The sequence below is a fragment of the Bos javanicus genome, chromosome 8, assembly GCF_032452875.1.
Source record: "Bos javanicus breed banteng chromosome 8, ARS-OSU_banteng_1.0, whole genome shotgun sequence".
NCBI lineage: Eukaryota > Metazoa > Chordata > Mammalia > Artiodactyla > Bovidae > Bos > Bos javanicus.
The window spans coordinates 110,597,767-110,623,354 of record NC_083875.1 but is presented as its reverse complement, the minus strand read 5'-3'; the positions used below and the strand labels follow the sequence as shown (position 1 = coordinate 110,623,354).

The window sequence follows — 25,588 nt, the reverse complement described above, 5'->3', positions numbered from 1 at the left end:
GTGGGGCTTGACCCCCCGGGTGGGCAAGGCTCGGGGGTGGAGTGTGGGGCTTGACCCCCCGGGTGGGCGAGGCTCGGGGGCGGAGTGTGGGGCTTGACCCCCGGGGTGGGCGAGGCTCGGGGGCAGAGTGGGGGCTTCAGCCAGAGTCACTAGTTTCTGTGTGTGTTTTCTGTACTAGGTTCCCTTGTAGTATTTCATAAAGGAAGGGCTCTATTGCATTAAACAAATAGAAAACTATTATTTTAATCAATTAATTTAAATATTTATTGACCAGCAGTCACAGTTCAGAGAAGAGTCTGTGTCTCAACTGGTTATTCATTCATGCATAAGCATTTCTTAGGTAAATGTGCTGCGGATTTGAAAAGAGACTTCCCCTTACTCAGAGTGCACGGGCAGTGGTGAGCATGTAAACGGGTCTGATGGGGGCGCAGTGCCAGAGCGCATTTATGAGTACGGGGGCGACACGAGAGTGTGCTGAGTTTCACTTGAGAGATGCTGAAGACTTCCTGGAGCTGACCCACCGAGGGCCCGGCTGGAAGTTCGTGTGGTCCCGCTTTGGCGGTCCTGGTGGCGGAGCTCCACGGCGGCCTGGGGCACAGCTGCACTGCGAGGGCTTCCCCAGTGGCTCCGTGGTGAAGAATCTGCCTGCAAGGCGGGAGATGCAGGTTTCTATCCCCACGTTGGGAAGATCCCCTGGAAAAGGAAATGGCAACCCACTCCAGCATTCTTGTCTGGGAAATCCCATGGACAGAGGGTCCTGCTGTCCACGGGTCACGGAGTTGGACATGACGAGCGGCTGAAACACGCCTGCAGCTGCGCTGCGCTGGGCCGGGCTCCACGGTCCCTGTTGCCGTGGCCCAGCCGGCAGCCAGCGTGGACGGCTGTGGGCTCGGGGGAGGCTAGATGGCCCCGGTCCAGGCTTCTCGGGCTGCGCTGACCTTGCACACGTGCTGTCTTCTCAGTGGGTGAGTGATGGATGAATGAGTGAACCAGACTAACCCGTTGGTGGTGGTGTTTCTGCCTTTTCTCTGCCGTGTGGCTCGCAGGATCTTGGTTTCTCATGGAACCCGGGCCCACGGCACTGAAAGCACCGAGCCCAAAGCACTGGGCTGCCAGGGGCTCCCTAATGCGTTGTTTTCGTTGGTTGCTTTTGTCATTGTTTGGGAGCAACGTCGTTCTCTGGGCAGGGAGTCAAATCGACTTTACCAAGCCGGGAAACCAGTAGTAGAATTCGGTCTGTTGCATGCTCAGCGCCCTGCCTGCTGCGGATCTTGGCCAGGACTTGTTTCTAGCCAGGCGTGTGTACATGGAGACCCAGACTCACAAAGGCTACGCGCACGCCTCGATACCAGCACACCGGGCTGAGCGTTCCATGGCTGGTGCCCACGTTTGTATGCATCGATTCCCCAAGGGCCTAGACTGGAGTTTGGGGCCCTTTCTTGATCTGATCAGCTTAATTAATTTATTCAGAAAATATTTCTCAAGCAGTTGTTACGTGCCGTACTGGCCTAGGTTCCTGAGACTAGAGCGGCGGTCCAGACAGACAGGTGGGGCTTACATTCTGGCAGCAGTGGTGGGGATCAAGTACTTGGAAATATAGATCTGTAAATACAAATTGCGAAAAGAGCTCGGAGAAGAAAGGGTGCCGTGAGAGCAAGCGCAGCGGCCGTAGGTGCGTAACGAGGTCTGCGGCCGGGGAGGTGGCGTTTGCGATGATCCTGGGGGCAAGTAGGCCTTAAGGGGAAGAGGGGAGAGTCTTGGAGGAGACGGGGGTGTGCACGTCTCAGGTGATCCAGCGTGCCTCGGGGCTCAGGCTCGTCTTGCAGGGTCTTGAGGCCACGCTAGAGATTTTGGTCTTTTATCCTGAGATCCCATGAAAACAGTCATGAGTTTTAAGCCACTGATACAATCAGGGCTTTGTTTTTGTTTTTAAAAAGGTCACTCTGGAGGCCGAATGGGGAATGTTTTGTGGGGGGAGCCGGGGTGGAAGCAGGGAAGTGAGTTCAGTAGTTGAGCTGAGAGACTCGTGATGAGCTGTTGGCAGGGACTGGGTGGACATTTGGGAAGCACAGTCCACAGGGCTGGGTAAGGGGTAGGCAGAGTGATGTCAAGGAAGCCTCCCAGGGCAGAGTTTCTACGTAAGAATATTCACAGTGACTCCACTGCTCCAGCCTGCTCTCCACCAGCGCCTCGTCCCAAATGGCACGCAGATACTAAGCATGCCCTGCCCCTGCGGCTCTGGCTTTGCCCTGGCAGGACTCTCTGCTTCCCCATTCGCTGCCGGCCCCGGTGACTCTCCTGCCGCCTCCCCGCCGTAGAGGCCCAGGCTGAGTCCTGTGGCTGCTTGCGGGCCCCACCTCAGCCCCTCCGGAAACTCCTCTGGCAACCGTGATGATCCCATATGCACATCACACTTCACCGTTGATAAGATGCTTTCAGGCTCATTCACCTTCCATCATTATCCTGGGAGCTAGGCAGCTTTCTCAGAAACCTCCTTTTCATCAAGGAGGGGAATTCAGGTCTGGAGAAGGGAAAGAGTGCAGCAAAACCGCTTAGAAAGACCAGAGCTGGAATTAGGACTGGAGTCCCTGACTTGTAGCCCAGCGCTAGGTTTTGGGTACTTGATTTTCCTGCGTGTGATTCTCACTTCTCCAGCATGACTGTACACCTGGTGAGGACCCGAGTCTGCTCCCCTACCTGAGTGGAGGCAGGGCCCGTGGAAAGGGCAGGGGCCCTGGCTAGTGGCCGGGTCTTTGGCTTCTGAGTCTTGGCTTCTCCGCTGTTCTTGCTTCCTGGGGCCTTTGTGTGGATCAGATCAGATCAGTCGCTCAGTTGTGTCCGACTCTTTGCGACCCCATGAATCGCAGCACGCCAGGCCTCCCTGTCCATCACCAACTCCCGGAGTTCACTCAGACTCATGTCCATCGAGTCAGTGATGCCATCCAGCCATCTCGTCCTCTGGCGTCCCCTTCTCCTCCTGCCCCCAATCCTCCCAGCATCAGAGTCTCTTCCAGTGAGTCAACTCTTTGCATGAGGTGGCCAAAGTACTGGAGTTTCAGCTTTAGTATCATTCCTTCCAAAGAAATCCCAGGGCTGATCTCCTTCAGAATGGACTGGTTGGATCTCCTTGCCGTTCAAGGGACTCTCAAGAGTCTTCTCCAACACCACAGTTCAAAAGCATCAATTCTTCAGCGCTCAGCCTTCTTCACAGTCCAACTCTCACATCCATACATGACCGCAGGAAAAACCATAGCCTTGACTAGACGAACCTTTGTTGGCAAAGTAATGTCTCTGCTTTTGAATATGCTATCTAGGTTGGTCATAACTTTCCTTCCAAGGAGTAAGCATCTTTTAATTTCGTGGCTGCAGTCACCATCTGCAGTGATTTTGGAGCCCAGAAAAATAAAGTCTGACACTGTTTCCACTGTTTCCCCATCTGTTTCCCATGAAGTGATGGGACCGGATGCCATGATCTTTGTTTTCTGAATGTTGAGCTTTAAGCCAACTTTTTCACCCTCCACTTTCACTTTCATCAAGAGGCTTTTGAGTTCCTCTTCACTTTCTGCCATAAGGGTGGTGTCATCTGCATATCTGAGGTTATTGATATTTCTCCCAGCAATCTTGATTCCAGCTTGTGTTTCTTCCAGTCCAGCATTTCTCATGATGTACTCTGCATATAAGTTAAATAAACATGGTGACAATATACAGCCTTGACGAACTCGTTTTCCTATTTGGAACCAGTCTGTTGTTCCATGTCCAGTTCTAACTGTTGCTTCCTGACCTGCATACAGATTTCTCAAGAGGCAGATCAGGTGGTCTGGTATTCCCATTTTCCACAGTTTATTGTGATCCACACAGTCAAAGGCTTTGGCATAGTCAATAAAGCAGATTTTGAAATAGATGTTTTTCTGGAACTCTCTTGCTTTTTCCATGATCCAGCAGATGTTGGCAATTTGATCTCTGGTTCCTCTTCCTTTTCTAAAACCAGCTTGAACATCAGGAAGTTCACGGTTCACATATTGCTGAAGCCTGGTTTGGAGAATTTTGAGCATTACTTTACTAGCATGTGAGATGAGTGCAACTGTGCGGTAGTTTGAGCATTCTTTGGCATTGCCTTTCTTTGGGATTGGAATGAAAACTGACCTTTTCCAGTTCTGTGGCCACTGCTGAGTTTTCCAAATTTGCTGGCATATTGAGTGCAGCACTTTCACAGCATCATCTTCCCAGGATTTGAAATAGCTCAACTGGAATTCCATCACCTCCACTAGCTTTGTTCGTAGTGATGCTTTCTAAGGCCCACTTGACTTCACATTCCAGGATGTCTGGCTCTAGGTGAGTGATCACACTATCATGAATATCTGGGTCATGAAGATCTTTTTTGTACAGTTCTTCTGTGTATTCTTGCCATCTCTTCTTAATATCTTCTGCTTCTGTTAGGTCCATACCATTTCTGTCCTTTATCGAGCCCATCTTTGCATGAAATGTTCCTTTGGTATCTCTGATTTTCTTGAAGAGATCTCTAGTCTTTCCCGTTCTGTTGTTTTCCTCTATTTCTTTGCATTGATCGCTGAAGAAGGCTTTCTTATCTCTTCTTGCTATTCTTTGGAACTCTGCCTTCAGATGTTTATATCTTTCCTTTTCTCCTTCGCTTTTCACTTCTCTTCTTTTCACAGCTATTTGTAAGGCCTCTCCAGACAGCCATTTTGCTTTTTTGCATTTCTTTTCCATGGGAATGGTCTTGATCCCTGTCTCCTGTACAATGTCACAAACCTCATTCCATAGTTCATCAGGCACTCTATCTATCAGATCTAGGCTCTTAAATCTATTTCTCACTTCCACTGTATAATCATAAGGGATTTGATTTAGGTCATACCTGAATGGTCTAGTGGTTTTCCCTACTTTCTTCAATTTAAGTCTGAATTTGGCAATAAGGAGTTCATGGTCTGAGCCACAGTCAGCTCCTTTGCTGACTGTATAGAGCTTCCCCATCTTTGGTTGCAAAGAATATAATCAATCTGATTTCAGTGTTGACCATCTGGTGATATCCATGTGTAGAGTCTTCTCTTATGTTGTTGGAAGAGGGTGTTTGCTATGACCAGTGCATTCTCTTGGCAAAACTCTATTAGTCTTTGCCCTGCTTCATTCCATATTCCAAGGCCAAATTTGCCTGTTACTCCAGGTGTTTCTTGACTTCCTACTTCTGCATTCCAGTCCCCTATAATGAAAAGGACATCTTTTTTGGGTGTTCGTTCTAAAAGGTCTTGTAGGTCTTCATAGAACCGTTCAACTTCAGCTTCTTCAGCGTTACTGGTTGGGGCATAGACTTGGATTACTGTGATATTGAATGGTTTGCCTTGGAAACGAACAGAGATCATTCTGTCGTTTTTGAGATTGCATCCAAGTACTGCATTTTGGACTCTTTTGTTGACCATGATGGCCACTCCATTTCTTCTGAGGGATTCCTGCCCACAGTAGTAGATATAATGGTCATCTGAGTTAAATTCACCCATTCCAGTCCATTTCAGTTCGCTGATTCCTAGAATGTTGACATTCACTCTTGCCATCTCCTATTTGACCACTTCCAATTTGCCTTGATTCATGGACCTGACATTCCAGGTTCCTATGCAATATTGCTCTTTACAGCATCAGACCTTGCTTCTATCACCAGTCACATCCACAGCTGGGTATTGTTTTTGCTTTGGCTCCATCCCTTCATTCTTTCTGGAGTTATTTCTCCACTGATCTCCAGTAGCATATTGGGCACCTACCAACCTGGGGAGTTCCTCTTTCAGTATCCTATCATTTTGCCTTTTCATACTGTTCATGGGGTTCTCAAGGCAAGAATAGCGAAGTAGTTTGCCATTCCCTTCTCCAGTGGACCACATTCTATCCGATCTCTCCACCATGACCCGCCCATCTTGGGTTGCCCCACGGGCATGGCTTAGTTTCATTGAGTTAGACAAGGCTGTGGTCTTAGTGTGATTAAATTGACTAGTTTTCTGTGAGTATGGTTTCAGTGTGTCTGCCGTCGGATGCCCTGTTGCAACACCTACCGTCCACTTGGGTTTCTCTTACCTTGGGCGTGGGGTATCTCTTCACGGCTGCTCCAGCAAAGTGCAGCCATTGCTCCTTACCTTGGACGAGGGGTATCTCCTCACCGCCGTCCTTCCTGACCTTCAACGTGGGATAGCTCCTCTAGGCCCTCCTGCACACGCGCAGGCGCCTTGAACGTGGGGTTGCTCCTCTGGCCCCCGCCCCTGGCCTCGGACGCGGGTAACTCCTCTCGTCGCCGCCCCTGACCTCCGACGCGGGGCAGCTCTTCTCGGCCGTTCCTGCGCCGTGGCAGTCTGGCAGTCTCGGCTGCTGCCCCTGACCTCGGACGTGGGGTAACTCCTCTTGGCCGCCACCCTTCAGGCATGGGGTCCTCCCGGCTTCTGCCCCTGACCTCGGACGTGGGGTAGCTCCTCTCGGCCGCGCTTGGCGCGCCGGTCGCAGCCGCCTGCGCTTGGCGCGCCGGTCGCAGCCGCCTGCGCTTGGCGCGCCGGTCGCAGCCGCCTGCGCTTGGCGCGCCGGTCGCAGCCGCCTGCGCTTGGCGCGCCGGTCGCAGCCGCCTGCGCTTGGCGCGCCGGTCGCAGCCGCCTGCGCTTGGCGCGCCGGTCGCAGCCGCCTGCGCTTGGCGCGCCGGTCGCAGCCGCCTGCGCTTGGCGCGCCGGTCGCAGCCGCGTGGCTCTGTGCTGCATCCACTGAGCACCTGCTGAAGGTACCTGCCCTGGCCCTGAACTGCCCAGCATCAGTTACAGGAAAAGGCCTTGCTTTTCCTAAAGACCACCTCTAGGATAGAAAGAATCAAGAGGAAATGTTGAGGATTAAAAAGGATAGCGAGGGTGGTGTTCCCAGAAAAGTTCTTTCTTGTATTGGGTGGAAAGCTGGGTTAGAGCCGCTTCTCTAAACCCTTTCTCTCCTTCGGTCTTGGTGTCTGTCTCATCTCTTGCACCAGATTCTGTAAAGAGAAGTTTCTATAAAGAAAGGAGAGAACTAACGTTTTTTAAAAACGTGTATTTTTAATTGGAAGATAATTGCTTTGCAGTGGTTTTGGTTTCTGCTGTACAGCAGTGTGAATCAGCTGTAAGTTTACATGTAACCCCTCCCTCTTGAGCTTCCCTTCTACCTTCCAAGAACTAATGTTTATTGAGGTCCTACTGTGGCCCAGATCCTGGGCCTGGCACTTGACATGCTTTATTGCATCTGATTTTATAACAGCTATTTGAGGCAGCCAGTATTCCCATTTGAGTGAAGAGAAAACTGAGGCTCAGCGGATGGGAGGACTTGCCCAGTTCTTCTGGCAGCAGAACTGGGGCTGATTTCCTCTGGAGCTCGCTCCACTTTGCCGTGCAGTAAACATATATGTTTTCTGGCTTTCTACTATTATATTTCTCAGTTACAATAAGGGAGCATTAAGAGCAAAAGCAGACATATTGTCAAGAGTAAATTTTATCTCTGTGGCTTTAAAACACAAACAAAAATAATAATTCCATTAGTAGGGGAAAATTGCACCATACTGCTGAGTATAAATTTTATTGCTACAGTAACTGTAAAATACAAAGATGAGAAATGAAAAGTTGGAACATTTATTATTGGGAATACATTTTAGTGGCATAACTAAAACGCACCCGAATTGAATAATGCCAGTACTTGTTAAAAATTGTAGTCAGCCTCTTGACCATGTGTATGATGCAGACTGCAAAACACAGACGTTTGATCGTGGCTGGTATTTGCACTTGCTGGCTGTGGGGGGAGGTGGCGTGGGGTGGAGGGGAGGGTGGTGGAGCCAGTGGTTTTCTACAGAAGTTCCTGTAAAACCGAAGGGGTAAAACATTTGTGGTAGTCAGTGGAAGTTTGGGACTGGAAAAATCCTGTGTTCAAGGCTCAGGAGGGGAAAGCTTTTAAAACAGAAATCTTTCAGCCGTGTATAATGCCTCTTGAGGAGTGAATCCCAGACAGTCCTGATCAGGAAATGGTGGAGGGGATTGGGCGGGACCTGAGGACATCTCATGGCATTAATTGGCAGGTGGCCATGGTGGCCTTAGTCCCAGCCCGCGAGGATCTGTTCTTAGCTCAGACACCCGCCGAGGCGGGCAGCGAGGCCGTTCAGCGCCGCTCAGCAGGGGCCAGCACCGCTGTCCTCAGGGACACGGGCTAGCAGGCAGCACTCAGATCAGAGGAGCGACACGCGTGTTAGCATGTTAGTTCTAAGAGGTAATCATCTCATTTGTCAAATGAGGAAACCGAGGTGTAAGAGGTAGTTTAGCCAGAGTCACACTGAGGACATAATAGAGTCAAAATTTGGAAGCAGGTCTGTTCAGCCCCAGACCCCCTGCTCGCTCTTTGCAGTCGTTCACATTGAATTCCATTAAAATAATATCATGATACGGGGTGGGGGGCTTCCGAAGGCCTGTTGGTACCAGGGAACAAGATAGGAATGGAGTCTGTATTTGCAGCGACTCGTGTCTGAGATGTGGATGGCAAGCATGGCCCTCTTGACTCTCCATTGTTCTCAGTCAGAAACGCACGTGGCCTGTGCACGAGAGTGTCTGCTCACGTGGCTCCTGGTTGGAAAAATGTTATATACTCTTAAGTAGGGCACGGGAAGCTGGCGATGAATAGATTTATTCTTTTGCCGTTTTTCTGAAAAACGAGCTTTAGGTGGAGCCGTTCCTTTATTATTCTGCCTTCCGGAAATCCGCAGCCACTTTGGAAACCCGATGAGAACTGCTCTGAGTCTGTGTCTCAGAAATTCACATCTGACCCTGTTTTTCTCTTTTGAAAACCAAAAGGAAAGGCCATCAGTGGTGGTGGCCCCGTGTCTGGTCCTGGAGCGCCAGCCCCACCACCGCTGGTCAGGTGGAGCGGGCACCCCGTGATGCCCAGCGGCATGAGCTCTGGGTTTTGTGTTGGAGGTGGGGGGGTGCGAGGAGCGGGTGACCCCCTCCCCTTGGGCCCGCAGTCGCCGCTGGTGCTTACAGAACGGTCGTGCTGGGTTTGAGACGCTTTCCCTCCAGTGGCCGACCTTTGCCCTCAGGTTTGTTTTCTTTGCTTCCTGACCCCTTTTCTTTCTTTTCTCTGTGGCTGCACCAGGCGGCACGTTCGGTCCCTGACCAGGGTTTGAGTCTGTGCCCCCTGCAGTGGCCGTGCAGTGTCTTAACCACTGGGCGGCCGCGGGAGTCCCCTGCACCCTGCTCCTTGCACGCTGGCTCGTCACGCCTGCTCTCCGCCTTCCTGCCAGTGGTGGAGGTGTGCTTTATCGGAAGTTTTGTGGTGGGGAGTTTGGCAGTAGCTGTCAGATGTCTTGAAAATGTGCTTATCCTTTAACTTAGTAATTCCGTGTTTAGGAATTGACCCTAAGGAAATCACTGGATAGTATACAAACCACATATAAACACATACACAGATATCACATCTACGTGTTTTAATTGAAATATACTTGGCATATAACATTGTGTAGGTTGAAGTTGTACTGCATGATTAATACATTTATATATTACATTATTTCTGCTTGTGAATTACAAATATTAAAAAAAAAAAAGCGCAGCACAGGTCTGTGGGAGAAGGGGCCAGCAGATGTGCTTTGTCTCTTTGGAGCCCCTGGAGTCGCCATGTGACTGTCACTCTTGTGCATTTCACGCCTCTGCTTCTTTTCACAGCAAAGCAGTTGAGAGCCTCGCTGGAGGGGGCGGCTCTGAAGTTCAGCGGGTGAAGGAAGATGCTCAGAAGAAGGTCCGCCAGGTCGAAGATGTCCTGACCAAGAGGATACACCTCTTAGAAGAGGCGAGTCTGCGAGCCCTGAGGAGACTGTTCGTCACAGTGGGTTCATAACAGAGGGGGCAGAATCTTGTTCCTTTTCCTCTTCTCTGTAACCTGTCAGGGTGTCAGCAGAAGCAAGAGCCCTCCTGAGTGCCTCCTGGCTGCAGCCCTGCTCTGGGCGCTGTGCGTGTGGAATCCGTACCTGCGCACCCTGCACGCCGCCCTTGATCATCTGTGTCCTGCAGATGAGGGCACGGAGGGACAGAGAGAAACGCGAGTCCAGCCTTAATCCCCGGTTGGACGTTCTTGTTGTTGAGTCTCTAAGTGGTGTCTGTCTCTTTGTGACCCCATAGACTGTAGCCCGCCAGGCTCCTCGGTCCATGGGATTTCCCAGGTAAGAAGACTGGAGCAGGTTGCCATTTTTTCCCACTCCATGGGATCTTCCCGACGCAGGAATCAAACCTGGCTCTCTTGTGTCTCCTGCATTGGCAGAGGATTCTTGACCACTGAGCCACCAGGGAAGCCCATTTAAACTTACAGCTGCTGGTTCTAAAGCCTGTATTTCGGCTGCCACACCACCCTTCTTCTCATCTAGTTCAGTCTCTTTGCAGAAGGGGAAGCTGAGGCCCAGCGAGGGGAGGGCCCACCTAACACAGCTCAGCCTGGAGCCGGGCTTCCTGACTCGCGTGGCCGCGCGGCCCCGGCCCCAGAGCCCAGCCTCCGGCCCCCACCCTGCCCATGCTCCCTGACCGCTCTTCTTGGGGAGCCGCTCGTGTGGCCCCTTCTCCCACCGACTCTCAGCCAGGTGCTGCCTGTGACTGGTGGGAGGCAGGAAGCTTCTTGGCCAAAATATATTGTCTCCTAGGTGTTAGAAAGTTTTCCTCCATGTTAAGCTAGTACTGAGGAATAATAGCAGTTCCTTCATTCTTGGTCTTTGAAGTCTTCATTTCATCTCACTTTCTCTACCTGTAACCTTGATTCTTCTGAGCAGGTAAGAGGGGCGATGACACCTGGATGGAAACAGCAGATCCGCTTGTTCTGTGCTTTGCGGTTGATAACGGTCTTTTCCGTTCTTCCTGTTCACAGCAGCCCCAGGGGGGTGTGTAGGTCCAAAATACAGATGAGGAGACTGGCTCAGAAGGGCGGGGAACCTAGTCTGGATCATAAGCAGCTGAGCTGAAAGCAAAAGGAGAGTCTTTCGAGCACGAATTCTGAAGTTAAAACGTAATTCTGAGACTTCGGGAAACTTCACCTCTTGGCTCAGTCGTCTTGGGTTTCCCGGTTTCGTGCTCCCCGCGTTTTAGGGAAACAGCGTGCCTGGCGTGCGGGGTTGAATTCCTGCTCAGTCACCGGTTTGTTACCGTGGAGAAGACATGTGCCCCTTGAGGCTCAGCTGCCTCGTCTGTGAAATGAGGCTGAAGGCACCTGCCCTGCAGTGATTGTAATAACCTGCAGTGAACCAGCGATTTATGGGGCTTACCACGTCTGAGACACCACGTGTCGCGCACCTAAGAAGGGTTTCTTAGCCTTTTCATACACGGGTTTCGTTCATCCCTTCAGTAGATGTACGAGGTAATTGTCCGTCTTTGAGAACGAACCCCGGGGCCGCGGGTGCCGGGTGGGTGCCGGGCGCTCTGGCTGCAGTGCTTCCGGCTGAGCTGCCCCAGCCTGTCTCTCAGGCTGTAATTCCTGGAGTTGAGTGAGGATCACAGATGACATGAATGAAGCTCCTTGCTCAAAGCCTGGCATCAGCAGGCACTCAGCAAATAATAGGTTCTGCTGTTTTTTGTCTCAGAACATTGGTAAGTTTTCCCCAGCTGCCATTGAGATCTTCAGGCTCTCGCCCTCTTGGGAAGGCGGTGGTGGAGGACATGCTGTGGCTGGGGCAGGGAGGGGAGCCAGCATTTGTGGAGTCTCCTGGGATGCAGCAGGCATGTGACAGAGTCTCCAGCGACTCTGGAGAGATGGTGCTCATTCGTTTTCTGTTTCTTGTTTATTTAATTGTTTATTTGGCTGCACCAGGCCCTAGCTGAGGCGCGTGGGGTCTTCAGTTGTGGGTGTGGGCTCTGGTTCCCTGCCCAGGGATCGAGCCCCGGCCCCCTGCACTGGGAGCCCTCAGTCTTAGTCCCTGGACCGCCAGCGAGGTTCCTATCCCTGTCTTACAGGTTGGGAGACGGGCTCAGGCAGGTTAGGGGCTACGCGAGGTCACCCAGCGAGTAAGTGGGAGAGCTGGGTTTTGAGCCCGGTTCGATCTGACTTCCCTCTGTGTGGCGCAGTCAGAGGCTGCTGGCTGAGGGCTCACAGATTGAGACCCACCGTCAGGCGACTTTCCTGAGCACCAGGACCTTTCCCCTCACACAGACGCTGCCCACGCCATCTAGACAGTTTCCCTCTGGCTTCTCTGAGCTCTCAGGAAGAACATAGAGTTTCTCACCACCTAAATCACCTTGGAGGTTTAGAAAATGTACTTTCGAGTCGTGTAGTCATTATCTTAAAAAAAAAAATAGTGAGGGGCAGTGGGGTGTGGGATGAACGTGTATGGGGATGATGGTGACTCTTAGGAATTTATGTATGTTTAGGTGTTGAGAAGCACATTTCTCTTTGTACTCATTGAAGCTGTAAATATTGATCCGATTTTTCAAAACCCCAAATACGGTTCTTGTAGAGTCTTTTCCACTGGAAATGCCTGTTACTCTTCAGGATATAAGAGGGGGAGAATGGCTGGTGAATGTATTTATTACTGATTCTCCCCATGTGTAGTACAATTCAGGGAGGGGAAATGTGCCGGAGAAAAAGTCATAAATATTTATGTTTTAATCCAATTTCCTTTCAAAATGTTCCCAATTGTATTGAAAAATTGCATCAAATGCATTTAATTTAACTCTAGGATGTGAAAGCCGCCCAAGCAGAAATGGAAAAGGCCTTTGCTGGGACAGAATCAGAGAAGGCTCTGCGACTAAGCTTGGAAAGCAAGCTTTCAGAGATGAAGAAGATGCGCGAGGGGGACCTGGAGATGGCTGCGGTCCTGGAAGGGAAGGACAGGTGGGCTCGCACCCCCGTGAGGCTCCGATGTCCGTTTGTCTGGCCGCGTGATCCACTACAGGGCCTCCCAGCTGGCCCTAGTGGCAAAGAACCCACCTGCCAGGGCAGGAGACACGACACATGGGTTCCATCCCTGGGCTGGGAAGGTCCCCTGGAGAAGGAAATGGCAGCCCACTCCAGTATTCTTGCCTGGGGAATCCCATGGACGGAGGAGCCTGCTGCGCTGCAGTCCATAGGGTCACAAAGAGTCGGACATGACTGCAGTGTCTTAGCATAGCACGGCATGATCCAAAACAAGGGAAGGGGTCACCCCCTTCCTATCCTTGTTCCCTTCTTTTTCTCCTTGGTCCCCACAGTGAGAAAACTAGGGATAAAATTAGGATGAAAGGAGAAGGAATAGGGTAGTGATATGAGGACAGAGGTGGGGTTAGTAGACAGAAATTCATGCTGAAAAGTTCTGCTTATACTAAATTTAGCATCCAGGTTTTGGCCATAAGCTTCCTGGTAGCCAAAGGAAAAAGGGAAAAACAGTCTTGGAGGGCATAGACATATTGCTCACGAGGTGGAACAAGCTAGTAACTCCGGAGACGCATGTGCAGCTGTCTCTGGGGGGAGGGGCCGCTCTGATTTCTGCTGGCTCTGCTTCGGCCCTCCCTGTGGTGGGACTCTCCTGGGGCTAGAGCCAGTGTGTTCCCTCCCCGGAGGTGGGCCTGCCCAGGAAGCTAAGCTGAGGTCAGAGGTGAGTTCCAAAGCACAGAGCTGGATGAACAGGGCTCTGTGGTCCTGCCCTGGTGAAGTGGGTCCAGATCTGTCACGTGACCGGCCGCCACTGAGCAGAGCCCGCCCTGGGAGGACCTCGCTTGTGTCCTGGGCTCTCACCACCCTTCTCAAAGGTAGGTGATCTAGCCGCTTGATTTCCTTCAATCTGACCTTACGTCTAGTCTGTGTCTCTAGGTCAAATACGGCCCACAGACACTTACATTTGGCCTACACAGTATTTTGGTAACTTTCAATTTGTTGCTAACATTAGGAAGAAAAAATCTAATTTCATGTGAAAGTCTAGATTTCCAGTTTCTCTTAAAAACCTGCAAGGCGTGGCAGCAAAACTTCGCACCTCTGAGCTCGACTTTACTCAAACCCAGCTAAAATCTAGTCTGGGATCTGAACCCACCCTCTTTCAATTAGAATCACTCACCTGGTGTCTGGACTTACTGAGGCTCAGGTTCTTTGTGTCTCAGCTCAGAAGGGGTTCAGCGAGAGGCAAAGTGATAGGCAAGAAGTAGATTTATTAATATAAGATGCTTGTGAGAGATGGAGGTGGTCAGGCAAGAGGGCTCTGTCCCGAGGAATAAGTGGGCTACAGTTTTATAATCAAGAGAGTTGGAGGCGGGGGAGGGGAAAGATCGCTTTCTTCCTCATTCTTCCAGTAAAGGTCAGGCTTACATCACTAGCTCCTCCTTTGTTTTGGGGAGGAGAGTGTCTGACCCTGTGAGGTCAAACCAGGACTGTCAGCACTGATTATTCAAATCAGCAGAAGGGTGCTGACGTGTTTTTTCTCTCACTGGATGACCTGGGGCATATTTCGTGCTTTTATTTTGGTAGCAGGCCTGTGCTGCAGTAGCTTCCTTGAGCCGTTGTCAGCTGCAGTGGCCCCCGAAGGTTCCCTAGGCTTGCTCTGTCTGTATTCCCTGGCGGCTCAGTCAGTAAAGAATTCGCCTGCAATGTGGGATACCTGGGCTCGACCCTTGGGTTGGGAAGGTCCCTTAGAGGAGGACATGGCGACCCACTCGAATATCCTTGCCTGGAGAATCCCGTGGACAGGGGAGCCTGCGGGCTGCAGTCCACGGGCTCGAGTGGAGTTGGACGCGACTGAGCGACCAAGCACAGCACAGCACATAACCCCTCCTGGGACTTCTACAGCTGCCTATATAATCATCCTGTTCCGCCCCGAGCAGCAGGGCTGGGCCAGAATCTTGCTGGACCAAGGCTGCTCTCTTAGCGGGGCGGGGGCTCCGGGTTCGCCACAATCTGCTCCTTTTCCATCCCAGTCTAGAACTTGCTTTAAGGTAACTAGAAGGTGAAGTCGTATCCGACTCTTGGTGACTCCATGGACTGTAGCCTGCCAGCCTCTTCCGTCCAGGGGCTTCTCCAGGCAAGAATACCGGATTGGGTTGCCATTTCCTTCTCCAGGGGATCTTCCCAGTTCAGTTCAGTTCAGTTGCTCAGTCGTGTCTGACTCTTTGCGACCCTGTGAATTGCAGCACACCAGGCTTCCCTGTCCATCACCAACTCCCGGAGTTCACCCAAACCCACGTCCATCGAGTTGGTGATGCCATCCAGCCATCTCATCCTCTGTCGTCCCCTTTTCCTCCTTGAGTGCAGCACTTTCACAGCATCATCTTCCAGGATTTGAAATAGTTCAACTGGAATTCCATCACCTCCACTAGCTTTGTTTGTAGTGATGCTTTCTAAGGCCCACTTGACTGCACATTCTAGGATGGCTGGCTCTAGGTGAGTGATCACAGCATCGTGATGATCTGGGTCGTGAAGATCTTTTTTGTACAGTTCTTTTGTGTATTCTTGCCACCTCTTCTTAATATCTTCTGCTTCTGTTAGGTCCATACCATTTCTGTCCTTTATCGAGCCCATCTTTGCATGAAATGTTCCCTTGGTATCTCTAATTTTCTTGAAGAGATCTCTAGTCTTTCCCGTTCTGTTGTTTTCCTCTATTTCTTTGCATTGATCGCTGAAGAAGGCTTTCTTATCTCTTCTTGCTATTCTTTGGAACTCTGCATTCAGATGCTTATATCTTTCCTTTTCTCCTTTGCTTTTCGCTTCTCTTCTTTTCACAACTATTTGTAAGGCCTCCCCAGACAGCCATTTTGCTTTTTTGATTTCTTTTCCATGGGGATGGTCTTGATCCCTGTCTCCTGTACAATGTCACGAACCTCCGTCCATAGTTCATCAGGCACTCTATCAGATCTAGTCCCTTAAATCTATTTCTCACTTCCACTGTATAATCATAAGGGATTTGATTTAGGTCATACCTGAATGGTCTAGTGGTTTTCCCTACTTTCTTCAATTTAAGTCTGAATTTGGCAATAAGGAGTTCATGATCTGAGCCACAGTCAGCTCCCAGTCTTGTTTTTGCTGACTGTATAGAGCTTCTCCATCTTTGGCTGCAAAGAATATAATCAATCTGATTTCGGTGTTGACCATCTGGTGATGTCCATGTGTAGAGTCTTCTCTTGTGTTGTTGGAAGAGGGTGTTTGCTATGACCAGTGCATTCTCTTGGCAAAACTCTATTAGTCTTTGCCCTGCTTCATTCCGTATTCCAAGGCCAAATTTGCCTGTTACTCCAGGTGTTTCTTGACTTCCTACTTCTGCATTCCAGTCCCCTATAATGAAAAGGACATCTTTTTTGGGTGTTAGCTCTAAAACGTCTTATAGGTCTTCATAGAACCGTTCAACTTCAGCTTCTTCAGCGTTATTGGTCGGGGCATAGACTTGGATTACTGTGATATTGAACGGTTTGCCTTGGAAACTAACAGAGATCATTCTGTCGTTTTTGAGATTGCATCCAAGTACTGCATTTTGGACTCTTTTGTTGACCATGATGGCCACTCCATTTCTTCTGAGGGATTCCTGCCCGCAGGAGTCTTCCCAACCCAGGGATTAAACCCTGGTCCCCCACATTGCAGGCAGACGCTTTACTGTCTGAGCCGCCGGGGAAGTCACCTTAAGGCAACTAAAGCAGGTCGGTTTTATTGAAGTATAAGTTACATGCAGCACAACAAGTCCGTTTTAAGTGCAGTTTGATGACTTTTTGCCTCTCTAGTTGACTGTGTGATAATTTCAGGTTGGAACCCCTAGAGAGCAGTCTTACTCCTCTTTCCAAGTTTTGGGGGGCATTGCCCCCAAGCTGCCAGCTCCCGCTGTGCTCAATTATTTTAGTCCTTTTGGGGTGCCATAACAAAACATCACAGACTGGGCAGCTTACGAACAATAGAAGCTCACTTCTTACAGGTCTGGAGGCTGGGAGTCCGAGGGCCAGGTGCCAGCGTGGTTGGACCAGGGTCCTCGTCAGGGTCTCAGGCTTCTCGTTGTGTCCCCTCGCTTCCCGGCCTACGGAGTCTTTCTGCAGCTTCATTCATGTTGCCGCTCAGGAGGGTTCTAACCTCACGACTTCAGCTCTTCCCAAAGGCCCCACCTCCTAATCCCATCACCTTTGGGGTTAGGATTTCGGTGCAGGACTCGTATAGGTGGACGTGGATTTTCAGATGCTCCAATCCGCATTGCTAGGTGCTTCAGCTGCGTTTACTCACGCCTGCCCTTTACCTCCGGTGCTCAGGAAGCTCTGAAACTTCCAAGCCGTTGCTCTTTTATCCTACCGAGGTGCTTCCTAGGCTTAGCTAGAAAGACTCTTCTGAGGGTCCGCCAACAAAATGCTAATTGCTGAATGTTTTTTTTTTAAAGTAATCATAGCCACTGCTATTTGTCGAGGTCTGCTGTGTGCCTGGGGTGATGGAGCATTTTAAATAGCTTATCTTCATTCCACAGAAGCGAGTGGTCCCCACTTTATAGCCGAGGGAATGCAGACTCAAAGGTTAAATAGCTTGGCTGAGGTCAGGGAGCAGTTCCTACAGGGTAAGGGATAATTCGGTGACCCAAAGAGGGATGTGCTCAGCTCTACCTGAGGGGGCCTGGCTGACCATGGGCGGTGAATGGGTGGGCATCCATCAGGTGGGGGTGGGAGCAGAGTTGTGAGGGGGTTCCGGGTAGACGGAGTGTGGTAGGGCCTCGAGCCGCAGGACGGAGGTCCCTGGAGAGGCCCTGGGGCGGAGAGGGTGGCCGTCAGCAGGGCCGCCGGCTGCCTTGGCCCTTAAGCCAGGGTCTCGAGTGCCTTGCTGAGGAGCTGGCCCTTTACCTTGGCAGCCAGTCTGTTACACGTTGCCCTGAGAAGCCTTGGAAGATGCACTCCTTGTTTTCATTATCACTGCAGCAGCTCATCTCTGTCGGTCCTGTTTCTTTAGCCTCACTGCCAGATTTCCTTGGGAGAGAAGATTTCCCGCTTCACCCCCCGCCCCCCTGCCCCGACCTGGCCCAAATTCATAATCCATGGCCGTCGCTAGTGGGGGCTGATGAAAGTCTTTGAGGAGGAGGGTGACTCGATCTGGCCATAGTCTGGCTGCTCAGGGGGTAGATTGGCCATGACTGGGCTGAAGGTGAGGGGACCGCTGATGCCCCGTGAATTCTGGCCCTTAGTCTCCCACCTGCAAAACGCAACTCTTCAGTCCTCCGGACATGTCTTCTTTGAAGGTGTCTGGCCCCATTTCCTGCCTCCTGCTCCACTGAGCTGAGGGAACAGCTTAGAATTAATATTTAAATTGTGTTCTCTTTCAGACTGATTGAGGAGTTGAAGCTGTCTTTGAAGAGCAAAGATGCTTTAATTCAGTGCCTTAAAGAGGAGAAATCTCAGATGGCATCTCCTGATGAAACCGTGTCGTCTGGAGAACTCAAAGGACTTTCTGCTGCTCTGAGGGGAGATGGGGAGGGTGAGGCTGAGGTGAGGCATGGCGGGGGTGGGGGCTTTAATTACCTGACCGGACCCCCCTGTGGGATGAGTGCATATTCAGTCCCCACAGTCACACACTCTGGCCTTCAAAATACCAGGTCCCTGTCGTGAGCTGAGGAATTAGCAGAAATCCTCCTTTGCCAGGGGCCCTGGCAGTTTTTTTCTTTCCAGTCTCGGGTGTTTGTAGAGTTGGTTAAAAATACAGTCCATACCCGAACGCCTCTGTTTTACCATGTGTTAATACGCTGTTGCCTGGGAAATTTGTTCTCATCCGTCGGATTTTTTGAAGGGTGGTGTCATGGTATGTACCTGTTTTGTCGCTGGGGTCAGAGGCGGGCTTGAGGCGAGGTCTGGTCTGAAGCTTCAGAGGCGGTGGGGAACGGAAGTAACTTGCCTCGGGGCCTGGCTGTACTTGGAGTGGGGGGGTCAGCGTTCCACCTTGGTTAATCTTGGCACCTTGCGAGGCGGAGCTCATGTAGAGACACACTCAGAGAGTTGTTCTGTTCTCCCTGGCTCCAAGAGGTGGGTCGCTGGTACAGACCCTGTAGTCCCCGGGCCCCCTGCCCTATGCCTGGGGCTCCCACGGCCGCAGGTGGGCAGGCCCTGAGGTGCAGGCAGCCCCGGCGGAAATCTTCTGGTTCTGGTTGGACCCAGGGTGGCTGCGGGTCCGTTCATGCCCGGGGACGCTTTGGAGTGCGTGGAGCGTCTCAGTCTTTCTGTGGAGCAGGCTCGTCTTTGTCCTGACCCAGCCGTGAGCTCGGTAGCCTCCCTGGCTGCCTTTGGCCGTGATGGGCCTGCGTCCGCCCCGCCCTCGGGCCCCTCTTGCTCCCTGCGTGCTGTGCAGTAGTGGCTTTTGCCGCTTCCTGCAGCTCCTTGGTTCGTGCTCCATGGGGCTGGTCGTCAGCCGGTGGGGGTACTTGTCTTTGCGTTCTTCCCTCGGGCAGACTTCAGGTGAGCTGTAAAGAGTGGATGCTTGGGCTCGTGAGAGCCTCAGCATCGGAGACAGAACGTAAATGGAGCGCTCATTCTCACTGTTCTGGGGGAGCTCCTGGTTCGTGGGTTCCTTCCGGGCACCAATGAATGCCTTTTCTTAGGCTGCACAGATGGAGCGGGAACAGGAGAGAAGTCGCTTTGAAGAGAGGATCCAGGTATGTTGATGCCGTTTCTGCAAGTGTCTTGAGGACGTCCTTCGGCTCTTTCCGGGGTGCAGCAGGCAGTTCTGGGTGACGGCCGGTGGTGGGCACTGAGCGCCACTGCCTGCCAGCTACGCCGAAGGCGCGTGAGAGAGGGCTTGGTAGCCTTGGCGATGACTTGGTGGAGCGGGCCTTCCCGTTTGCAGATGTGACCCAGGAGGCTCAGACAGGCGAGGTCCCGTCCCCAGGTGCAGCGAGGATTCAGACCCGCCGGCCCGACTGCAGAGCCGCTGCGCTGGGGTCCCCCGGGCCCAGCTGCCCGCGTCCGAGTCCTGCCTGCAGCGGAGAAAGCGCTTTCATGTCCATCATCTCATTTGATCCTCAGAACAGCCCGGGAGGGAGGCAGTGGTGATTAGAAATGAACTCAGACTCTAAATGCATATATTCAGTCTCCATCAAACCGAATTCTCTGCTAGCTTTTGAGGCATTAAGGAGTGAAATTAATGATCTGTTATTTCCCCCAAATAACCCGGTACGGTTTCCGAGGCTCTGCTGTGACTGAATTCAGGCTCCAGAAGACACTGGAGTCCTTCCCATGGGACTAGCTGTCACCATCCTAACTGATTTGATTCCCTTTCTCCACCCATCCCCGTCGCCGTGAGCGGCAACGCGGTAACCGGGAGCGACGCTCAGCGCTACTTGGAAGCATTAATCACAGGTTGACAGGAGGAGGATGGAACAGCTGCGTTTGAGTGTGCTTTTAGAGATGTATTTACAGTGCATTTTGGTTAGAACTCGTCAACTTAGTGAATCTGTTTCTAATCTAATTTAGGCACTTCGGGAAGACCTGAGGGAGAAGGAAAGAGAAATTGCTACGGAAAAGAAAAATAGTTTAAAGAGGGATAAAGCCATTCAGGGTCTAACCATGGCATTAAAGGCGAAGGAAAAAGAGGTATGTCGGATACACCCGAAGTTAGATTTTTCTTTGTTAGCTTCTGTGACTGGCCTGTCTTACCCTAAATTTTTAGCTTTAGGTAAAAAGTTTATAAGAGAGCTGAGCTGAGTGTGGAAAGTAGGGGAAGGGTTGTATTGTCCGTTAGAAGTTCTTCTGTAGAGGCTAATCCAGGGATGTCCAGTATGAATATAATGTGAGTTACAGATGCAATTTAAAATTTTCTAGTAGCCACATTAAAGGTGGTAAAAAGAAACAAGTGAGGTTCGAATGTTATCCTTTCACCATGTAAGCCGGAAAACAAAAATAATGATGAGGTAGTTACCATTTTTAAACTCCGACTTTTGTCTTTGAAGTCCGAATAGGCTTAGCACATCTCAAGTCAGACAGACCACGTTTCAAGTCTCCAAGAGCCCAAGTGGCTAGTGGCTACCATGTTGGAGAGTAGGTCCAATCCTCTGAAAGACGACAGGAAATTGAGATGACGGTGTTTGGGAGACAAGGCCGTGGCTGTGACGTCTCACCTGGATGGTTCACAGGCCCCTCCCCGTTGGTCCTTTCTAATCAGACGCAGCACCTCCCTCACCACCCCTCATCCCACCGCGATGCTGCATTTTCTCTCGCTTTTGTCTGCGTTGTGGCACCGCCGTATCCCCAGTCACACCACCTGGAAGTCTCCCTTGACTTTTGCTGCCTGGCTCGCTGCCCTGGGGATCCAAGGTGGTGCCTGGGGGTTCTTTGTGTTCTTCCTGTTGTGAGGATCGTGATCTCTTACGTCTCAGTCACTGCTGGGCACCGATAGTGGAGACAAAGTCTAGTGGAGACAAAAGGCAGCATGAGGGGTCGGGACTGAGGGGAGCGCAGGCGGCTGTGACGTGGAGGGAAGGGGGCCTGGTCCCGCTTAGAGTGGATGTGGGAGCTCCACCGCGGTCACCCTCAGTGACTTCTGGAGCTTCTGAGCAGCGCGGTGGAGTGCTTCCTCTGGGAGCAGGGGTCCGGGCTGAATCTTAGAGGGGGACCAAGAGTTAGCTGGGGGGCAGGTGGAGATGCGGAGCCGCCTCATGCAGGGAAGAGAACGCTGGCCAGAGCATTCAGTTAGGAAAGAGCTCCTTGTGTGTTTGCAGAAGCAAAACAGTTGAAGCCTGTCAGAGCGTCACGTACAGAGCTTAAGTGAGGCGAGAGAAGGAGCCAGCAAGGCTGCGTGGGGCAGTGGTGGTGGAAGTCAGTGAGTTTAGCTGCTCGGGTAGCAGGCTCTGGAGCAGGAGGCGTGTGACTGTACTCCCCTCCCCAGGGATGAGACTGTATCCAGACGGGGTGGCGGGAGGGAGAGGATGGCGGCAGGGAGGCCAGTGCTGAAGCGAGCCCCTAGCCCCCCATTCAGAAAGCCCGAGTCAGCAGTGATCACAGCAAGTAGGAGGGGAGGGGTGGGGCTTATTCAAGAAGTCAGATTGGAAATAATGAAAAATGAGAAGTAACTCTGGGGGATTTGGTGATGAGATGCAGGACTTGAGAGGAGGAGCAGCATGGGGCGGCTTCTAGCCGCACACCTGGGGCTGTGGTGCTCCCACCAGCCCCCTTACAAGCGCAGGTCGCGGAGGGCCACGGAGAGGCGGGGCGGCCCTGGAGGTGATGAGCCTGTCTGTGGTGGTGCAGTCACGAAGGCGTGTCTGCCTCTTTGCGACCCCGTGGACTGTAGCCTGCCAGGCTCCTGTGTCCATGGGATTTCCTAGGCAAGAATACCGTTTACAAGGTACCAACTCGGAGGAGCCCCTGGACTGTTCAGGTGAGAAGTCCAGGAGGCAGTCGACATGCCAGTCCCAAACTTGGAGAAGGCCCGGGCCTGAAGGTGTGGATCTGGGAGTCAGTCTTCTACACGTGTGGGTGAAATTCTGAGAGCTGGTCTCCTTACCCAAGGAGAGCACAGGGTGGGCAGGAAGGCGGAGCCTTGGGCTGCAGGGGTGCACAGTTTCACAGATAAGGAGAGGAAGGTGGGCGCAGGGGCAGGACACTAATAACCAGGAATCCGGGGTTGGGGAAGCCAAGGAGGCAGGAGTGTGAGTAGCCACTGGTGTCAGCTGCAGCGGAGGCTTGGTTCATAATCGCAGTCCGTGTCCATGTCGCGTGTTGGGAGCTTGGGACCCAGCTGAAGGCAGAGCTCGCTGCTGTGCAGGGCCCCAGGTGGTGGAGCAGGTGCCTTCTCGCAGAGGCCAGGGGCTGGCTGGGGAGTTTGTGGCTGAGTCTGGGCCATAGGAGAAGGTCACTGGAGGCGGTGGAGTTCTGGGAGGAGCCAGGCTGGGTGGTGTGGTGGGTCATCTCTGTGAACAGTACTATCGGGTTGACTAAAAAGTTCGTTTGGGTTTTCTGTAGGATGGTTAGAAAACCCGAAGGAACATTTTGGCTAACCCAATAGTAACCCTCAGCGTGAGCGGGACATCAAGTTAGCACCTGTACACGTCACACTGTTGAAGCCTAACAGTGCTTCGGTGGGGTGAGTGTGGCATCCTCGTGTTACCACTGAGGGGTTGAAGTCTCAGAGAGGTGAAGCGCCTGTCCTAACGTCGTCCAGCTAGCGGCCAGTCGCACGAGAAGTCCCACTGTTCTGACTACAGAGCCCTCAGTGATAAGGGCTCCCAGTTCAGCAGGAGTGGCGTCTGGGCCATGCAGAGAGAGGAGATCCCAGTTGCACACTCAGCTACTCTTCCTTATTTTTACCCAGATTGAAGAACTTAACTCTGAAATCGAAGAGCTCAGTGCTGCCTTTGCTAAAGCCAAAGAAGCCCCCCAGAAAGCACAGACCCAGAAATTCCAGGTAAGTGTCAGCTTTGTTTGAAGTGGTCCTCCCTGTGATCCTTACCCCTGTGAGGTCAGGACCGTGCTGCTAGAAGGAGCCCAGGGAGCTCCGAGAGGTCGTGAGAACAGAGTTGGCTCAGCCGGTTAGAGGAGCTTCTCCCGCAGCTGTGGGCCGCTCGCCAGCCCCCTCGTCAGTCTGACATGAAGACGGTGACGGCTGCGCCCAGCGGTGCGAGTGCCGGGCGTAGGGCCGAGTGCCCTAGCTCAGGAGTTGGAGTAGACTGTGAGATGTGTGGATTATCTCATCTAACCTTCACAACCCGGTGGGGAAGCCAGTTTTCACCCCCCACCCCGCTTGTATTTGAGGGTTTTTTGAAGTTTCAGCAAGAGTACGCAGCTGATTCACTGTCACACAGCCTTGTGAGGGCCAGGACTTACGTGCAGTACTTGCTGATCCTAACAGCTGGCCTCTGTTGAACATGCTCTATGTGCCAAGCGCTGCGCCCCGTGGATCAGCCCAGTGAGGCTGCCCAGCAGCCCCCTGAGGGAGGCACTGTTCTCATCCCTGTTCTCTGCTGAGGACATCCAGGTTCAGAGGATCGAGTAGCTTGCTCAGGGTCACCGTAGTGGAAGGAGCTAGGATGTGACCCCAGAGTCGGTCTCACGCCCCAGCCTGTGCTCTTCCCTGTACCTCCCTACCTCCCCTCTGAGCCTGGCTGTTCCGGGCTTCCTGCTCCTGGGCAGATATCTGTTCCAAGCCTTGGTTAGTTGACCTGCCTGTTCTCTGTTTTCCCTCCAACATGGGCCTGCAAGGACTCGTGCTGCTCATCCCCTGGTCGCCCGTCTTTCTTGTTAAATATGCTTCTGTATTTGGAATTAGCATTTTCTTTCCATGTTATACAGTGTTTACCTGTTACTAATAACTGGTTAATCGATAAAGCTCCATCATCTGATGAAGCCCATACTACCTTAAAACTCTCCCCTCCCACGTCTCCCGCTTATGTTGTTTTTAGTTATAAAGTAGAAGTTAGGAGTTAAATCTAATTTAAAGACTGCTTGGTTCCTAAGATTCATATCCCATGCCTTATCTTTTCAGAGCCTTGGTTCACAGTAAGAGTAACTGAAGTAATTTGGTTTCAATCCTGGTGTATTGCAAGGAGAGATACATTTCTGTTTTGGGATTTTCAGCCTTGCCTTCCCAACTATTTTGGTGGTGGTTGATGAAATGGAGCCAAGATTATACTTTGCACTGAGTTTTTCGTTTTTTGTTTTTTTTTTTTACTTGCTTAGAAATTAACAAGCCTTAAAAGCTGAATTCTCAGGAAAACCATCCATATTACCCATTCCTTAGGGAAAAAAATATATGTTGGCAATTGATAAGCAAAGACCAGATATCCTTATAAGAGCTGTGATATTTTACTTGCTGTTGGCCCTTGATGGATAGAAAAGTCTTATCCACTCAAATGTTACCCTGACTTATTGTGTGTGTTCGTTAGTTTCATAACCCTCAGTCCTAAGGACTGTCAGAGTGATTTTTGAGGTCTTGTAGTTTGGCGTCGGCCAGGTTTCTCATCTTGAGAAGTGTGAAGAGCAGACACTGTTAAAACGCCTCAGGTTCTGCCTGGCTTGTTGGCTGTTCAGAGAGCACTCGTTTAATCCTTAGCCATGAAGGTAGAGCGTTCCCCTGTTTGACAGGTTGCTAGGACTTCAACTCGAGTCTGACTTCCAAATCTGTGCTCTCTCCACTCTGATCATGTGTGTGAATAAACGCATACCAGACCCCTGTATTGGCTCATTAATTACAAGGTGTATACAATGTGAATATTGGACAGACCCTTGAAAATGCATTGTCTTTGACATTTGAGGACCTTTTGGGGATGTTACGTGATTTGAACGAACTGTAGCGTCAGAGCCAGAGCTCACAAGGCTGGCGTTGAGCCTGACTGTGGAGCGGCGGTTAGCGGTGTTCAGACTCTCGGATTCTGGCCACAGCGCAGAGACGTGAGTCCTAATCATAGGGTGACTCTGAGGACTGCAGTGCGGCCTGGCTGTGCCGCCTCTGAAGCCATCTGAACAGTGTATTTTCAGATTGGAAGCAGTGTTATGCCTCCTCCACCCCCTGCATGGCTTTATAAAAGTAGCATTGCACATCGCAAGAAATTCATAAGATATTTAAAATGGTGGAAAGAGGTTGATAAAAGTCACCAGTAAACTCACATCTGAAGATGTTCACTGTTAACACCTTAACTCTTTGAAAGCGCACATGTATACATGCGTCACCTTTGAAAAATTAA

The 25,588-nt window shown here is 51.4% G+C and overlaps 1 protein-coding gene across 8 annotated transcripts in view; it reads left to right on the top strand.

The window, feature by feature from the left end:
• CDK5RAP2 (CDK5 regulatory subunit associated protein 2) overlaps positions 1-25,588 on the top strand; it is a 182,635-nt gene that overhangs the window by 33,182 nt on the left and 123,865 nt on the right. For all 8 annotated transcript variants that reach the window (XM_061426676.1, XM_061426677.1, XM_061426679.1 and 5 more), the window contains exons 6-11: positions 9,702-9,825; positions 12,689-12,843; positions 18,248-18,410; positions 19,514-19,567; positions 20,385-20,504; positions 23,221-23,313. In XM_061426676.1, coding sequence (XP_061282660.1) covers positions 9,702-9,825; positions 12,689-12,843; positions 18,248-18,410; positions 19,514-19,567; positions 20,385-20,504; positions 23,221-23,313 — 709 coding nt within the window. The remainder of the gene's footprint in view (positions 1-9,701; positions 9,826-12,688; positions 12,844-18,247; positions 18,411-19,513; positions 19,568-20,384; positions 20,505-23,220; positions 23,314-25,588) is intronic.